This window comes from Mytilus galloprovincialis, chromosome 10, assembly GCF_965363235.1.
Source record: "Mytilus galloprovincialis chromosome 10, xbMytGall1.hap1.1, whole genome shotgun sequence".
Classification (NCBI taxonomy): domain Eukaryota; kingdom Metazoa; phylum Mollusca; class Bivalvia; order Mytilida; family Mytilidae; genus Mytilus; species Mytilus galloprovincialis.
Genome location: NC_134847.1, coordinates 70,923,914 through 70,938,817, shown reverse-complemented (window position 1 = coordinate 70,938,817; position 14,904 = coordinate 70,923,914). Strand labels below are relative to the sequence as shown.

General features: G+C 31.9%; 1 protein-coding gene across 2 annotated transcripts in view; it reads right to left on the bottom strand.

The window, feature by feature from the left end:
- The window catches only part of LOC143048286 (uncharacterized), a 142,599-nt gene that overhangs the window by 91,575 nt on the left and 36,120 nt on the right, over positions 1-14,904 (bottom strand). For both annotated transcript variants that reach the window (XM_076221873.1, XM_076221874.1), the window contains exons 12-13: positions 11,573-11,748; positions 4,329-4,457 (exon numbers count right to left, since the gene is read on the bottom strand). In XM_076221873.1, coding sequence (XP_076077988.1) covers positions 4,329-4,457; positions 11,573-11,748 — 305 coding nt within the window. The remainder of the gene's footprint in view (positions 1-4,328; positions 4,458-11,572; positions 11,749-14,904) is intronic.

The window sequence follows — 14,904 nt, the reverse complement described above, 5'->3', positions numbered from 1 at the left end:
TCTAGTACTGGTTTTCACTCATCTAAAAGGAGAAATTATAATTTCAAGAACAACGATCAAAAATAATTTTTTCTTTTTCATTTTCTATCTTTAAAAAAGACACATTAAAAGTTAATAATTACAAGTTGAGGACTCGAAACATTAAAAGAACCAAATTCTATTTTTCAAACCATGCAGGTCTTCAGTTTTAAGCTGTGTTTATAGTGAGTGATTCTTCATTTCAGAGTGAAGGGGAAGGTGCAAGTCTACCATCAATTTTTCAACAAGCCCAGGCTATTATAGATGGCATTTAGTGGATATTTAAAGTCATATGAAACGAGTGACTAGTGAAAAATAATGTTTATCCAATTCTTGAACCAATGCATGTATATATCATAAACTTAGCCCTCTGTGCACGATTTTATCATTTTTACACAAAAAATTTTTATATAGTATAATCGTCAATTTTTTTTCTCCCTGTCTGTTATGAATTAATTAATATGGCTGCTCATTAAATGCCATGTTTTGAAGCCGAATTTTACCAATTGTCACCTTATAGTAAACAATTAACAAAAAGCATGGGTATTGAGCACATGTTTAACATGTACAATCATACATAATTGTTTATTTTAATGACAGATTCATGCGTATTGCGACCACCTGATTTTTACGAGAAGGGTCACCCTAAGACTATGCATACGGAAAATATGTTGGTAAATTGCTTCCTGGAAGCAAGCAATTAAAAATAAGTAAACTTCTTCTAAATGAGGACAAATTAAAGAATTTTCCTCAAAAAAAAACATGTACATAAGTTGTATAATGAAAACTATCCATTTAATTATAAAAAAACATATGCATATTTTTTTTTCATTTGACCTTAATTACTAAAAGATTTTTTTTTTTAACTTTGATATTTTTCAGCTTTGGATTTTGCTATTTGATAAGGGACTTTCGTTTTGAATTTTCCTCGGAATTTAGTATTTTTGTTATTCTACTTTTTATAGAATTATTAAATGCAGTAAATATAAAAAAAGAAGATGTGGTATGATTGCCAATGAGACAACTATCCACAAAAGACCAAAATGATACAGACATTAACAACTATAGGTCACCATACGGCCTTCAACAATGAGCAAAGCCCATACCGCATAGTGAGCTATAAAAGGCCCCAATAAGATAATGTAAAACAATTCAAACAAGAAAACTAACAGCCTTATTTATGTAAAAAAAATGAACGAAAAACAAATATGTAACACATAAACAAACGACAACCACTGAATTACAGTAAAGACTATTTTCATTCAATAATTGCACCAAAGTTGACAGGTTATTCACCAAGGATCATTCTCTATGTGGTACACGTTTTTATTTTATTTTTTTTTTCAAATAATAACAATAAGGATGTTCACCAAAATCACTTAAAAATATTAAGTGATCCTTGTAATTTTATAACACTTTTTTTATTGATTAATTATATCAAGGATGTTACTTTCTATATGCAGATATGCAAAAAGATCTTATGATCACACTTAGCTTATACTTAAGGGTCAGGGTTATGTTTCGGAATATTAGAAGTTAAATATCAAATGAAGAAATCGTTTGATATGAATGGTACCAATTTAGTTTGACTCTACAGGATGCACACAAATACACAGCCACCCACATCCCATTACTCCATTGACTCCAATACACACCATAAGTACTCTTTATTTACTCATTTTGAAAGGTACTTGAATTCCTGGTATCCTGATTGCTATTTCCTAGCTTAACTTCCAATGGAAAATAATTTCCTGCTTTTTCATCATTTTCTCTTATCAAAGTACCTTTAAATTTCTATTTTGTTGAGTATTTAAATGTATCCGTTCCCTTTCCCACCATGAAGTTACAGTTTTAAATCAAAGTTCTTGTAAGCACTGGAGGGTAAATTAATTTATCAGTGGGAAGTAAATTTAAATATTACATTGTATAAATAAAGCAAGGGTTGTAGGTGATTCAACTACAATTCTGAACAATGGGAGATAACTCCAATTTTTAAAGATGACTTTTACAATGACATTGATATTTTTAGAACAGATATAAGATTCCTGCAACAGGTGAAACATCATTTCTCTAATTATGCCCCACCTACGATAGTAGAGGGGCATTATGTTTTCTGGTCTGTGCCTCCGTTCGTCCGTCCGGTTAAAGTTTTTGGTCGAGGTAGTTTTTGATGAAGCTGAAGTCCAATCAACTTGAAACTTAATACACATGTTCCCCATGATATGATCTTTCTAATTTTAATGCCAAATTATAGTTTTGACCCCAATTTCATGGTCCACTGAACATAGAAAATGATAGTGCAAAGTTCAGGTTAAAGTTTTTGGTCAAGGTAGTTTTTGATGAAGTTAAAGTTACATCAACTTGAAACTTAGTACACATGTTCCCTATGATATGATCTTTCTAATTTTAATTCCAAATTAAAGTTTTGACCCCAATAGTCCACTGACCATAGAAAATGATAGTGGGAGTGGGGCATCCGTGTACTATGGACACATTCTTGTTTTTGTGGTATTTTCACATTTCCTGACTGGTGAGAAAAACATTTCTCCTCACTAGTGAAAAATCTGTTCTTGGCAAATGATTAGTCGAAATGTGATTATGACGTCAAAATGTTTTGTTTTCTTCTCAATTTTCCTATTGTGTCGTCATGAAAAAAGGCGCCCTTGCCTGATGACGTCGCATATAAAGAACACAAGTTTCTGGAAACCTTTGAAAAAGAATGATAAAAGTCATCAGAGAAACAGATTCCGACACTATAACTAGTGTATTACGATATTTCTCCACTCTCGACAGTTAAATTTAATTATTTAAAATGCTCGGCAAGCCTCGCGCTTTAAATAATAAAATTTAACTGTCTCGAGTGGAGAAATATCGTAATACACTTAGGAATCTATATTTCTTGACTTCAATATCTGAGCATTTATTGCATTGATAATTTTTTATGCCCCTTTTATATACACAGATGGCAATGTGTGTACAGTATATCTTTAGGTATAGCTCTTGCTCATATATATATTCTGACCTAAAGCTCAGAGAAAAATTGCTATTTTAAGCTAAATTGTAAATTTCAATATGTTTAAGGTGCCAAAGTGACATCAGTGGCCTTTCTGCAAAAAATATATACAGATTAAAGCAACAATTCGTTTAAAACTTGCAAATTTTTGAAAGGCTTGTGAAGGGTTGTCTTATTGGCAATACATGTAATACCACATCTTCTATTTAAACTTTACTGTTGTTTTTTTAATTCCAGGGACAAAATAATGGATTTTATTTTACCTCAAACTTTAGCCGGTATATATCATTGACATTGATTTTCTTTATAATATACCTTAGATATAAATAAAAGGAGATTTGATATATTCCTAAATTAAGTATTATCACATACAAAAAAGGCTAAATATATCTACAGGATTTTAGTACGTATCTTATTCTCTAAACTCTTAGTGGAGTCATGATCCTTAGGTACCCTTAGTCGAAAGATTGGTCACAATATTAAACTTTTTATCGAATACCCATTCAGAATAGTCAGAATTAAATCAAAGGCATAAACTGCCTGATTGAAAGTCTAAAAGTCTGAACTTTCTTATTTCACAAATCAGTCATAAAGGCCAATTTGGAATGTCACAGCAAAATAGGCCAACCTATAGTATTCAGATTCCCTCAAAAATAATATGTCTATGAACCAAAGAGAGTACAATTGAATGAGGATCAAGTTGTGATAATCTCCATGTACAAGTACATGTATGTACAAGGTCAACTTCATCGTGTGTCAATTGACAAAGATTAGTCACCAGGCTTTTGACAAGTGTTCTGAAGTAAAAAAAATCATGCAAAGCTCATTCATTAGACAACTGTCTTTTATCATTTTTTAAATTTCCTTTGTAGTATCGGAAGTCACTTGATTTATATAAGAGGAGAATTTACAGATCTTTGAGGTTAATTGTATTATTTCTGGACATCTTCCATGTACATATATAGATATCTCTGGTTAACCCAAGAGATAATCATCTGTTTCATATAAGCTCTACATCAAAGAAATTTACTGACAGGTGTAAATATAGTCACAGTATTTGCAAATGTAAAGTTTTGAGGCCATCTGATCACAATCACAAAATGGGCAAACTTTTTTATAAAGTTCTTTTTTAACACACAAAGCTGTACTGAAAACTGGTCAAACATTTCAGCAGACTTTGATGGAACATGAAGCTACCTTCTATTAGTAATTTGAAGTATTAAAAGCAGGGAGTAGTTATATGTGTAGAAAGAGGGGGGGTGGGTTATAATAAGCCCTTAAATTTGTCTTGTCTCACCTTGTATGTTTTACCACACATTTCACATGTACAACCATCTCCTGTATGTCGCATCATGTGTCTCTTTATCACATAGGCGTGCTCGGCCATGAAATCACAGATTGTACATATACATCGTGGATGGGTGTCCTGAAACAAACAATCATTAACTTAACACAAAGTGGTAAATTCAAATCTTACATTGCTAACATAAAGTTTATCTATACTATTAAATTAAGATACTGGTTTTTCTCACCCACATCTCCTCTGAAACTACTAAATAATACAAAGGTATGAGATGTACTTTTTGCAAGTAACATTGTGTAACTCATTAAATTTGTATTTAGAATTAATTCATTTGCCTTATCTTCATGACTACTCACTAGTATTTATGGAATTGAAGAATCCTGATTTCTTATTTGACTCTTTTTACAATTTTTTCACATGAAAACTTACTTTTTAAATCTTTAACAGATTAACCAGAGAAAAAACTTTCGAAATTCAATACAAACTACTGCAGTAAAATAAAATTGAAGATAAAACCAACAATAAATAAAACTAATTTAAATGCACTAAACAAACTACAGAATTAGAAATGTTTATCTTTCTAAAACATGTTTGTAAAGACTCTTCTCATTAGTGGTCAAGCAGGTGGTCCTTAAGTGAGATAATACTCATCTTTGACCAAAGCAAAAAAAAACAATAGCACTTGACACAATAAGGACTTGCTACAAAATGAAATTTCAGTTAAAACATGATCAAAATGGCGAAAAAAGATGGTTTCAAGTTTTTTTCTCTAGATGCTAACAGGCTCCTAAGTCCTGATCAAGAAACATTTCCAAAACTCAATGAAAGTTTAACAATGTATTATTGTCTAAAATAACTTTAACCACAAACTGAACCCTAATGTTGATGGTATAAGAACAGAAAGCAGTATGCAGAGAAGTTATTCTTGTCTATGTGACTTTCGTCACAGCTAAGACAAAAATATTTAAAATACTTGAAGTTGATCTATAATAGATTAATATGTTTTTTTATGTAAATTTATGAAAAATATAATGTATGATTACTTTGAATTAACAAAATTTTGATATTAAATTGTGTGCATGTACCGGAACAGTTGGAAGGTATAGAAGAGATGTCAGTTTCAAATTGAGAATATTCTGCAAATATATCAAGTTGAAAATTACACATTAAAAATGTTTGAAAATAATAATCCTTTCAAGAAAGTATGATTTTTTTTTGAAAATGGTACCCATTAAAAGTATTTGAAAATAATAATTCTTGAACAAAGAAAATATGAATATTTTTATCTGAGTTCAAATGACAAGTGCAATAGACAGCTAACCTCAAAGGACATATAAAAAACAAATGATGCTCATCAAAACTTCATTTTCACACAAATTGGCTAAAATATTTTTAGCACTTTAACATGTTGAGAAAATGTGTTTTAGTGTTAATCTATGTTTAAGTGCAGTGGATTCCCAGACATAACTAAGAATTAAGAGCTCTATCAAGGCCACCTTGTAACAAGTGTTTAAATCTGCTAGGATTATCAGCCAATGGCACCAAACCATGAAAGTGAAAGATTAAACCATGTTTTTTTCTGTAAATAAATTGCAAAAAGTATCTGTTTTATGAATGGATTCAGGCTGTATTAATAACACCACAGGAAATGCCTGCACTATAAATATTCTCTTACTGATGTAAAAATCTGATACTGTTGACACCATTTCTTTTTTCTTATAAGAATGACAGTAACAGATATAGAATAAAATCACTTCTCGTTCTAAATTCCATTGGTTCCTTAGAACTGAGAAGTAAAGTATAAAGGGATAAAAAAGCATAATGAAACTTATACATGTTTAGAAAAAACAATTAAATTTGTTACACAACAAATATACTGACTGATAAAAAAACATTCACAAATTGTTAGGTGAATTCAATTCTATGCATCATACAATGGTTTTGCAATAAAATGAGGTCAATTCCTTTTCAAGACTAAATGTGTTCATTTGACAAGAGTGCACCTTCCTGCTGACAGATTCAGTGGACCATAATTACAAAGTATGTCATCCAGAACAAAACACAAATTCAATCTTTGACTTACTTCTATATGAACCAATGAACCATAATTCAGGTATATATCTACAGGCAGGGGAAAAAAATTGGACAACTGTTGGTCCCCTAAGATCACCCCCGTTTTGGACAGGTTCATGTTGTTCAGTCTTTAGTTTCTATGATGTGTTTTGAGTATTGTTGTTTGTCTGTTTGTTTGTTTTGTCTTTTTAGCCATGGTGTTGTTAGTTTATTTCAACTTAGGAGCTTGAATGTCCCTTTGGTATCTTAAGCATCTCTTTCACACATGGGTAGCATAGTGTGGCCATTTACCCAAAATTTGAATGTTGTTAAATATTCGTTCTTTGTCATTGAAATGTTTTATTTTGTAATAAACATTTTTCCTTGTTTTCAAAATTCCAATAGGGAACATACTTTTTATAATTGTATAAATAAACCAATTTTTCAAGACGTTTCGGCCATTGGCCTTCTTCAATTCTTTATTTTTCCTCTCAACTACATGGCTGACATTTCTTTTTCAAAAAAAAAAGAAATTGAAAAAGAAATGTCAGCCATGTAGTTGAGAGGAAAAATAAAGAACTGAAGAAGGCCAATGGCCAAAACATCTTGAAAAATTGGTTTATTTATACAATTATAAACATTTTTTTCAAACAAAATGATGATTTTTTAGAGTCTTTTTTTTCTTTTTATTAAGCTTTTTTTTTTCATCAACAGTGTTTCTCTCCTAAAACTGTCACTTTTCAGGCTTTCCTTAATTTAGAAAAATACTTTAAGATATGGATGTTTTTTGTCTGTTATTTCTGCAATTCCATCCAATTCTATCTTCTTACTTACACTGATATAGCTTTACCAACATTGACCTAAATCAAAGCGCTGTAAGCACTGTAGGCAGTTAACCAAAAACCAAGGCAAACATAACAAGAGGCTGTCACAACGACAGCAAACCGGATTTATTAACATTTATTTGTCTATTGGCAATATCACAAGAACCATAACTGATGAACGGTGAAAGTGAAAATCGTCAATATCAAATTTGACCTGCATTTTATCATCAGTATCAACATATTAAAATTTGAAAGAGCTTAGGTTGAATGATTCATGAGTAAATGCAACAACATGAATGGAAACGCCATTTTTTGATCTTTTAAGAACCATAACTCCTGGACGGTAAAAGTCAAAATCGACATTATTGAACTTGACCTCCATTTTGTCATCAGTAACAACATATTAAAATTTGAAAAGCTTTGGTTGAACAGTTCATGAGTAAATGCAACAACATAACTGGAAACGCCATTTTTCAATCTTTCAAGAACCATAACTCCTGAATGGTAAAAGTCAAAATCGTCATTCTTGAACTTGACCTCCATTTTGTCATCAGTAACAACATATTAAAATTTGAGAAGCTTTGATTGAACAGTTCATGCGTAAATGCACGGACACGACTGGAAACACCATTTTTCAATCTTTCAAGAACCCTAACTCCTGAATGGTAAAAGTCAAAATCGTCATTCTTGATCTTGACCTCCATTTTTTCATCAGTAACAACATATTAAAATTTGGGAAGCTTTGGTTGAACAGTTCATGCGTAAATGCACGGACACAACTGGAAACGCCATTTTTCAATCTTTCAAGAACCATAACTCCTTAACAGTAAAAGTCAAAATCGTCATTCTTGAACTTGACCTTCATTTTGTTGTCAGTAACAACATATTAAAATTTTAAAAGCTTTGGATGCACGGTTCATGAGAAAATGCATCTCAATCTTTTACAAGTTCTCAAAACACACACAAGAGGGTGTGGGGTGACCCTAGGGACTACCCCTATTTTTCATTTGATTTTTTATATTGTCCCATACATGAATATATAGGGTTTATGGGTGGGGATCTCGACCGTTATCAAATTTTTTCAAACAGGAGGGGGTGGGGGACCCCAGTGACTTCCCCTATATTTCATTTGATTTGTTATATTGTCCAATACATGAATATGTATGGTTGAGGGGTGGGGATCTCATCTGTTTCAAAGTTATCTAACAGGAGTGGGTAGGGTGACCCTAAGGACTCTCCCTATATTTCATTTGATTAGTTCTCATACATGAATATATATGGTTTAATTTAAAGGTGGGGATCTCGACTGTTTCCAATTTCTCAATCAGGTGACTGCAGGGACTCCCCCTATATTTCATTTAATTTAGAGTTGGGGATCCCAACTGTTTCAAAATTCTTAAACATGAGGGGTAGGGTGACCACAGGGACTTCCCCTATATTTCATTTGATTTGTTATATAGTCTTATACATGAGTATATATCATTTATATGGTTAAGGGGTGATGATCTCGAATTTTTCCAAGTTCTCAAACAGGAGGGTGTACAGTGACCATAGGGACCCCCTTATAATTCATTTGATTTGTAATATTGTCCCATACATAAATATATATTGTTTAAGATTGTGGATCTCGACCGTTATAAATTCTCAAACAGAAAGGGGTAGTCAGAGTGGCCCAACGAACTCCACCTATATTTCATATGATTTGTTATATTGTCCCATACATGAATATATATGGTTTAGGGGTGGGGATCTTGACCATTACCAAGTTTTTGTCATTTTGGTCTCTTGTGGATAGTTGTCTCATTGGCAATCATACCACATCTTTTTTTTATATATAAGAAACTTCCAGCTATTTTAACTCACCTATCAAAATTGAGAAGAAAAAAATATCCCTTGAAATTGCAGTAATATGTTTAACTTGAAAAGCATTTAACATTCATTACCAAAATTTATCACTGATAAAAAAAATAAAATTATACTGTTACCAGGAACATATATATTGTTAGATACTGTTCCCAGCTGTCACATTGTATTGGATTTTGACATTAAAATTGGTGTACAAAATATTTTCTGCTTTTTCTTTCTTTTACATATATCTTTTGGTTTTAAATTCTAGTGTTTATATTTATTTACCAGGCATAGATGTATTTTGTCACCTGTCCGGATTTTTTAAGTTGATAGCCAAAACCTGGGATTACCCTTATCCGCTTCCGGAATCGGATCCGATATTGTAATCTCGCGGCAGCCATTTTGTTTTCAATGTTGTTTTTGACAGATAGTGAGATACGATTTTACTCGGATTTACACATTATTTATCGGCGATTTTATGTATAAAGCTAGCGGTTGAACAAATTGAACATCGCTGTCATGAATGGTAATGATGAAAATAAGTTTGAGATCGTTTATGAGGAAAATTCGGTAAAAATGTTTGCAAAGTTATTTTTTTTATTTTCTTTCAAGGTCCGTCGGGCGTAGCTAGTAACCAAGTAGAAAGTCCGACTGCAAAAGTGGAAGGTCGCAGACCTCGGACCACCGCTAATTTGAACCCCTGCGTCCAAATTGAAGATACGAAAATTTCGTCTTCTAATTCAAAATTGCCGCCAACAGCCTGATCAGTTGAACTTATATTAATAGACTACTGACGTATATATACGTAGTTGACTACGTATTGACGACAAACAATATTCCTACGACTTTTGCAATTTGGGAAATCTTAACTACTTGTCTTTAGAGATTTTCGGCGATTAAATATTTCATACATTTGTTCTTTGACATCTTAGCCAAAAGCTCACGGGATAATAAACTACATAAGGATTCCTAATGTGCTCTACTTCCTATGTGCAACTTCAAAACTTTTGGGAAAATCGACGATCATTTAAGGTTTTTCTGATCATATTTTTTGTAACCCAGAATGAAAAGTATGAAAAAACTGTCCAATAAGTTATAAATAATATAGTAGCCAGCTAGATGATAACAATGGCACATATTTCAGCATTTATTGGGTAGCACACAAATCCAGGGCGCTCGCATAAGGCAGCTTAACTGCCTAAAAATTCCACTCTAGTCTGCGTTAGGGATCTTGAACTTGCAGTGAAATGATAGCTTTTGTGTGCATACAGAGGGCCTAGTCGTCTATGAGATGAAGCAGTGAAATGATAGCTTTTGGTGCATACAGAGGGCCTAGTCGTCTTGAGATGAAGAACAGCAATCATAGTGCTATTAATTGATAAGTGTCTAATATATTAAATTACTGTGAATTCAGAAATTATTCCAAAAAATACAATAGAGTTATAATTGCAATAATTTAAACAGGATTTTTCTCTTTATCGCAAAAATTAACTAGAGGCTCTCAAGGGCCTGTGTCGCTCACCTTGGTCTATGTGCATATTAAACAATGGACACGGATAAATTCATGACATAATTGTGTTTTGGTAATGGTGATGTGTTTGTAGATCTTACTTTACTGAACATTCTTGTTGCTATAATTATCTCTATCTATAATGAACTTGGCCCAGTAATTACAGTGGAAAATATTTTCTAAAAATTTACAAAAATTTATGAAAAATGCTAAAAATTAACTATAAAGGGCAATAACTCCTTAAGGGGTCAATTGACTATTTTGGTCATGAAACTTATTTGTAGATCTTGATTTGCTGAACATTATTGCTGTTTACAGTTTATCTCTATCTATAATAATATTCAAGATAATAACCAAAAACAGCAAAAATTCCCTAAAATTACCAATTCAGGAGCAGCAACCCAACAACGGGTTGTCCGATTCATCTGAAAATTTGAGGGCAGAAAGATCTTGATCTGATTAACAATTTTATCCATGTCAGATTTGTTCTAAATGCTTTGGTTTTTGAGTTATAAGCCAAAAACTGCATTTTACCCCTATGTTCTATTTTTAGCCATGGTGGCCATCTTGGTTGGTTGGCTGGGTCACGCCACACATTTTTATTTGCTCTAAATGCTTTGGTTTTTGAGTTATAAGCCAAAAACTGCATTTTCCCCCTATATTCTATTTTTAGCCATGGCGGCCATCTTGGTTGGTTGGCCGGGTCACCGGACACATTTTTTAAACTAGATACCCCAATGATAATTGTGGCCAAGTTTGGTTTAATTTGGCACAGCAGTTTCAGAGGAGAAGATTTTTGTAAAAGTTAATGACGACGGACGACGGACGCAAAGTGATGGGAAAAGCTCACTTGGCCCTTTGGGCCAGGTGAGCTAAAAACGCACTTTAGACTAAAATGACAAAATCCCAATGACAAATGCAAGCAATAATTTCTGAATTTACAGTTCTTCTGTTCCATTAGTGATGAGTTTCTTTCAAGAAGAAAATATAACAAAAGAACGCACCTTAAAATGCTGTAGTAATGAGTCTCTATCAAAGCTGACAAAATGACAACATTTACATTTTTGTACATCGTCAGAATGGATAGCTATATGGGACTGGTATTGTTGTAAATAGAAGGCCTGGAAATCACATTTGGGACATTTTAACTTCTCCAACTCTCTTTCTGAAGCCTTCAGTCCTAAAATAAAAAGAAAGAGATAAAAAATTCAGTCAACAAGTGATCAAATGTTTACATTTTATTGTTTATGACTTTTTATATATTTTGAAGTAAAATGTGTACCATATAAATAAGGAGATGTGGTAATTGAGTGCCCATGATACAACTATCTATCAGAGATCAAAGATTGAGGAAGTAAAAACTATAAGTAACTGTATGGATAAAAACAATCCAGGAAACTTTAACTCATTAAAACTTGATAAGGTAGCGAAAAAAATTTCCACCCTTTTACCTCTTAATTTCCCCCTCACATGAGATGATTACCATTGGCAGACAAAGGACAGGTTTTTTTCTACATAGTTTAAACTCATATTTTGCAAAAGCCAAAAAAAAAAAAATGGACCCATTTTTCTGAATAACTTTTAAATTTGCCACAGTCTAGTATTAAAAATGATAAACTTGTATTTTGTCATCACTTTCTTTTTGTAATACCTTTTTTTATAGTTTCAATCTTGAGATAAAAGTTTTTTTATCCAGGACTAAGGGGAGTGGGTTTCTTTAAACTGTGTGTACCAAGTCCTTGGAGACAGTTGGAGATGAATACTGTGCTTGTCACATGAATACATGCATCAAAATGATCAAAATTCAATTTAAAACACCTATAAGTTACAACATCCTCACACCTTTCACCTTGAGTCTTTTTAATATGCAAATTTACACATGATATAATATGCACAATTGATTTTTCACTGTTTAATATTCTTCTACACACAACAGCTTATACCATATCAATCTTAGTACAACAAAACTTTTCTCCCTACACACCCACTTGTATCACTTTATTACATAATCACATGGAAAATATTCATACACATTCATTCATAAAACATCATGGGATACAAGACTGCTGATAAAGCATTTTTAGCAGGCACCATGTTAACATTAATTATGTTGATGCAACAAAGAGACATTTTGAGCTGTGATGAAAAGTAAATCCATTTATTTTAGAAAAAAAAACATTATTTCTCATTTTTGTTATATCTCAAAGAAATCCAAGAGAGTTAATTTGAAGTTAATTTTTACCCAATAATAAGTAGAAATTAAATTAGCATTAACTTTTGATGATTTGAACACCTCACAGTTGGAATGTAATAAAACACATGTCTTATATCAACATTTTTTAAGGAACTTATGTGACCTTTACATGTTATAGTCTGTTTCCTGGACAAAAAGCTGTTTTTAGACCAGTTGTTGTCAGGGACTATCACAAAAATAACTTATCATACAGTAAACTATAACTGAATGAAATTCATAGTACCATGAGTATGAATAACCCAATGGATGTAAATTTTTACCTGAATGTTTAATTGTATAAAAACAGAGCAGTATCAATGCTCCTGACAAACAGATTTTTATCAAAGTCAAAGTGAAAGATTATCTGACCGCATGACACTGAGATCAGTCACCATTGGTTCCACAGTTATACCATTTATGTAGGTTAGGGTGAAGGTTGGCACTGATTAAAACGTTTAAACCTTTCAGTCCTAAGTCAGGAACCCGATGTTCAGTGGTTGTCATTTGTTGATGTGGTTCATAGGAGTTTTCTTGTTTTTTTATATAAATTAGAATGTTGGTTTTCCTGTTTGAATGGTTATCATAGTCATTTTTTGAGGCCCTTAAAAGCTTGCTGTTTTTGGTGTGAACCAAGGAACCATGTTGAAGGACGTACTTTGAACTATATTGGTTCACTTTTACAAATTTGGACTTAGGATGGAGAGTTGTCTCATTGGCACTCATACCAAATCTTCTTAGATCTATAAATAGATCAAACTTTGATAAATCTGTTACATCTATATTGACTTATATGAAAGTCCATAATGTTTCACTTCATAAAAGTAAAGTGAAACTAAATAAGAATCAAAATGGGTATGAATCCTCACAAGGAAGTTATTGCCTACAAAGTAAACTAGAAATAAGAAACAGACTATACATATATTTGCTGACTTGCGATAACCTAGATACAGTACCACCCACACTTTCCCATGGAATCAAATCTCGTTTCATTCACGGTTGCACCAGTCGGCACAACTAACATTCCATTCTCAAGGCCGATTATGATATAATGACCATATGATTTCCTCTCTGAAATTACTTACATGAATAAAAATTACAAGTTATTTTCCATTGTTTAGAATTCAATTACTGGCAGTATCAAGTGCTCTTCAAAAGAGAATATTAATAATTGTCAAATTTTAATAGGTAAATTGTTGGTATGAGTCAAAATATTGTAACTATTAGTGTTATAGATAGAACTTGTTTAGAGGATGTCATTTACTGTGTCATTCGTCTGGAATGTGAGATAATACTTAAAAAAAAATATCCAGCATCCCTCATTATTGATACATGTACATGCAGTAGCAAAATATTAAAGAGAAAATGAAAGGTTGCATTATAAAGTGTGAGACAAAAATAGGAAATTTTCCTCCTTCTCAGAACTGACTTGTTTCCTAATGTTTTGCAAAAAGACAAAAAAGATAATTATCTATCTTGAATTCAAAAGTGTAAACAAGACCAAGAGAAAAAAGAAAAACAATCAGCAAAAATGTGAAAATACAAAAGTTCTTTTCTAAGTAAGTGTATCATAAATCATTTTTTATAAATGAAAAAAATCTAATTAAACATAAAATGCCAAAAAAAATTCACCAAAAAAAATAAAAAATAAAACCCCAACATCTGAAAATAATATTGACTATCCTTCAGAAACATTATATAGATGAAGCATTTTACTATCCTTCAGAAACATTATATAGATGAAGCATTTTACTATCCTTCAGAAACATTATATAGATGAAGCATTTCACTATCCTTCAGAAACATTATATAGATGAAGCATTTCACTATCCTTCAGAAACATTATATAGATGAAGCATTTTACTATCCTTCAGAAACATTACATAGATGAAGCATTTCACTATCCTTCAGAAACATTACATAGATGAAGCATTTTACTATCCTTCAGAAACATTATATAGATGAAGCATTTTACTATCCTTCAGAAACATTATATAGATGAAGCATTTTACTATCCTTCAGAAACATTACATAGATGAAGCATTTCACTATCCTTCAGAAACATTACATAGATGAAGCATTTTACTATCCTTCAGAAACATTATA